General features: G+C 38.5%; 1 protein-coding gene across 2 annotated transcripts in view; it reads left to right on the plus strand.

The window, feature by feature from the left end:
* The window catches only part of exoc4 (exocyst complex component 4), a 122,606-nt gene that overhangs the window by 100,996 nt on the left and 17,044 nt on the right, over positions 1 to 4,566 (plus strand). For both annotated transcript variants that reach the window (XR_004327697.1, XM_032504985.1), the window contains exon 17: positions 2,180 to 2,324. Coding sequence is in view for 1 of the 2 variants with exons in the window: in XM_032504985.1 (XP_032360876.1) it covers positions 2,180 to 2,324 (145 nt within the window). In the remaining variant the exon portion in view is untranslated. The remainder of the gene's footprint in view (positions 1 to 2,179; positions 2,325 to 4,566) is intronic.

The raw sequence follows: 4,566 nt of genomic DNA on the forward strand, positions 1-4,566 counted from the left end.
CCTGAAGATCTAATCCTGGCAATCAGTTTTCTGCCAGTGGAGGGGGCACTAGAGTAGATATCATAATATGGATTTTTTTCTTTTTTACAGTATATTAAGCTGGTCTGTTAAATTATGCCAGTCTTAAACACTGGTTGATTGTGAAATAGTCAGATGAACAAAAATAAAGACTGATTATAAGCCTAAAATCGTAGCAACCCTACCCCTCAATTATCTCAGAACTTGCAGAGGTGGTTCCAGCTGTGTTAACAATGAAAGTGATTAAAAAGGAAAGGAAGGCTTATATGTTGTGGTTTACTTACAACTTTGTAGAGCAAGAAATGAGAGCGGATGGAGTATTTTGGTACAAACATATTTTTTTATTTATTTTTTTAGTTGACAATTGGTACAAAAATCTGTTATTTTTCTAATTCAAAATTTCTGACAGCAGTTTTCTGTTGAAGGGAACAGTGCTCAGCAGTTTGATGATGTTTTCATTCGCAATCAGACACTTTATTGCAAACATAGGTATGTGTCTGACGCCTGACTGCTTCTTTGTAAGTTTTAAGCCTGAGTCAGTCTTTTTGGGTTGTAAAAACTGCCTGTAACTGGCTCTGCATTGCAGTGTCCTTTCTCACACAGCACACACACATGCATTATTAAGAGGTTTACTCAAGACAACTAGTTAATTAGCAAATAAATTCATACATAGATTACTTACATTAAGCACTTCTACATATACAGCCCCACACATCTTTAAAAGAAATGCAATCTCAGGCCTTTATCTTCATAAGGTAGACATACAGACCATGAGAGCAGCTGTCAGACTGATGTCCTGGTTGTGTTTGCTTCATTGATTGAATGGCCATGGCACATACCTCACTGCTGTTTACCTTCACAAATTGTCTTTTCTCTTAACGGGTTAATTTAAAGAAACTTTAATTGGGACAGAAGCACTATTCACCATAATGTACAAAATATGCTAACGTGAGCGCACAAAAGCACTCACCATGTAACGTTATGATTTTAAACAGTATAGAAATATGTGTACTAAAAAATGTTGAAATTCACTTGGCCTTAGTAATGTTGGAGGATAAGCAAAATCATTCTCCTTTTGAAATAAATACAATACATATATACACACACACACACACACACACACACAGTCCGGTTTTCTTTCATACAAAGCTGACTTGTCCTTTTTCAGTTTATAGGACTGCACATGTACTATTCTATCATACTTTAGGGTCAGTTCACAGTTTTAGCACCATTTCCAAGTAAAACCATCTTTCTAAAATGTCTTAGGGCTTGTGTCAAGTTAGGGCAAATCTTTTTTGCTACTATAGAAATGCATCATATGAATGAACCCATGTATAAACAGGTCACTGTCAACTGGAGTTGTTTTTTTGGGGAATATTAGTAAAAGGTACAATTCATAGAGAGGTAAAACAAATGAACCGGGTATTTTGGCCTTAGTTTAGACTTGCTGCCACTCTGTCCTTAATCTGCGCCTACGTGCATGCATGTGTGACCTTCGGGGAAGGGCAGGAAGAGTAACTGGGGAGCTGGCTTTGACTGCGGCACATCGATCGTGGACCCCTGCATTCTCCTGCTCAACAGTCACTCTTTGTGTACACACACGCATGCACGCGCACGCACACACACTCTCGCCTCATTGACCAAATAGACTTACATATGACTGACGGGGCCAATTTCTCTCCGTTCCTCCCCTTGCTAATTTATGGCCATTGATCTACACAGGGCTGAATTTATATACACTCATCATGCTCTCGTGCTCTCCTGCTCTCTCTTTACACACACACACACACACACACACACACACAAACACACACACACACACACACACACACACACAGGTCTTCCATGTGGTTTACAATGCAGTGCTCTGACTCATGCTCCTGCTGTCTCAGCACAAGTGGTGAGAAGAAGAAAGTACAAGAAAATACTGAAGGACTCTGCACCTGTGCAAAGTTAAGCTAATGGGTTTGCTGCTGTCATTTTCAATAACCAAGTATGTCAATATGAAATTACATGTATGCATATTACCTTGGAGTACAGTGTAAACGTCCTCCTACTTCCCCTAGTTAAAGGACTGTCCTTTTACTCACTGCCCCGTTTGGTACATCTGTGTTTGTTAATGGTGTCATGGTGTGTCTTCCTGTTTATTCTGTCCATCCAGGTCCATCTCCATGCTCAGCGGACAGCCAGGTGGTTGGTCAGAGTGAACGTAGCAGGGAGCAGATTCTCCAGACTCTAAGTGACCTGTCAAAGGGGTTCCAGGATATTGCAGACCGCTGTCTCCTGGTATTGCACCTGGAGGTCAGGTATGCAGAAGAAACTCATCCATGCTTAATGGAAATAACACAAATTAAAACGCATGCAGGGGTTTATATGGTATTATTACATGTATTGTGCTCTTGTTATGCTTTGAGGTAACAGATGTCCTCAGATTTTCAGAATCAAAAGTCTATAAATGATCAGGAGGGCTTGCGTTTGTTTTAACACTTAACATTTTGAAGTTTTACATATGAAGTCAGCCCAGTCAAAAGTATGTGAATACGACAACTAAATCAATTTATTTCACTTATTTGTAATATATTTATAAAACGGGTTTATTAGCTGTTCTGCACGTGAACCATATCCATTTTTTAGTCCATGCAGAAAAACTACTCTTACAGTCTACTTCATTATGCATTGCATTTTCACTGGTTTGATTAAGTCAGGTTGATTTGTTTTCCTCAAGGTAAACTGTTTTTGAAATAAATAACATAATACGGTTGTTGAATTACATCTTTACAACCTTTAAGGTTAACATACACAACAGCGTCTGATGTGCAACTAAACAACCCCACCCATTGTTTTCTATGTAAGCTGGCACACTGGTGGCTTTTTGATGCATATCACCATGGGTGGATAAGCCTTAAGTTGTCAAGATGTGCCACTTCTTTCTTTTCCAGGGTTGATGCATGAAACACAAAAAACAGCATATTTATTTTAATTTGCTCCCTAGTTTGCAACATCTCGGCTAGGGCACCTTGATTACTATTTCTGTCTGCATCATTATACGTCATTGTGTACATTGTATGTGCGTCAGATGGCACGCGTCAAATGAAGCAGCCCGTGTGTTGCACTTTCTTCTCATCTTCTTCCTAAGAAATGTGGATTACTCATTTGTGTCTCTTCCTAGCTAAAGGAAACACTGATTGTTATAGTACGATATAAATAATTTACCACCCAGTTACCATGATCATACCGCACGCACAAGCTTAGAGGAGATGACATTAAATCATGTGGACAAAAACGATCAGTTGCATGACAATTGTTTCATAAATGCGATTTTATATATTGTTTTGAATACCTGTTTGTGTGAATTTCATATTCAGGTTAATTTACCACACCATATACTTTCTATTTCCACAACCACTATTAGTCCTCCATCATCCCTCTCCCATTGTTTTTCTCCATCATGTAACACTATTTCCCTGTGGACGATTGTAGAGCTTATGCAATATTGTTTATGATTTCAGTAGAAAACCCTCCCTGAGGCTGATGTCTAGCTAGAAGCCACACTCCATTGACTCTCCCATCTAGCAAATTTCCCCTGATAGTGGTACCAGCTAAATGAAGCCATGAGGAAAAGTGCAAGATGGGAGGGAGGAGGAGATGGGAGAGAGATGAGTGTGGAGGTTAAAGTAATGGTGGGGGTTAAAGAAGGGAGATACAGTAGCTAAGTGGGAGGAATGATTGAATAGAGGGAGAAAGGGAAGTGAGGTGGAGGCATCAAAAAATGTGGTGTAGTTGTTGGCTTTGCCTTAAGGAAAGAGACATTCACCCATATAATTTCATACCTTTCTGCTCAGGGCACTGTGGCGATGGAATAATGGGAGTATTGACTCTTTAAGTCTAGACAGAAATGAGCCTTTTTTGGACCTAAATTACCCCAGACTAAAATGTAGGTTTGTTAAAGGGCAAAGAGATGTGGCATATTGTCCAAGGATGTGTAAAAATTCACTGTCTGAATCTATTACACTCCTAAAAGTAATATATAAAATGTATACGTTAACATGTGCGTAAAATGATTACATGGACTAACTAGAGTATTTCTTTTGCTTTGCAAGATAGTTTTTTTCATTTAAAGCCAACAATGGTATTCTAGTTTAAACTAACCGTATCAAAACGAAGAAAGAATAAAAAAAAAGAATTATTTGAAATGTCTGACAGTTTCTGATATTAGGTTTCTTGTAGAGCTAAATCAGCTTTATTTGTGGCAGTCGGATATGAACCTATTTACAAAAGATTGTGTTCGTCTACCAGTCAAGGTGAAAAATGAATAGAAAAAGCCCTCCAGGAAGGTTTTAACGCACAATTACTCCACCGGAGCTGCTTACTGGCCAAGCTCACAGGTCTGTGTTTGAACCATATCTTCCTTCAACTTTCTTTGAAAAGAAATCTAGATGAATTATGAAATGTCTAAATGAAGTATTTCACTCACAGAAATGTTCAGGTTGTTACCTAAGGTGAAAGGCTGTAAATATAATAGATTTTTTTTTTTTTTTTAACCTTGTA

The sequence above is a fragment of the Etheostoma spectabile genome, chromosome 23 (assembly GCF_008692095.1).
Source record: "Etheostoma spectabile isolate EspeVRDwgs_2016 chromosome 23, UIUC_Espe_1.0, whole genome shotgun sequence".
NCBI lineage: Eukaryota > Metazoa > Chordata > Actinopteri > Perciformes > Percidae > Etheostoma > Etheostoma spectabile.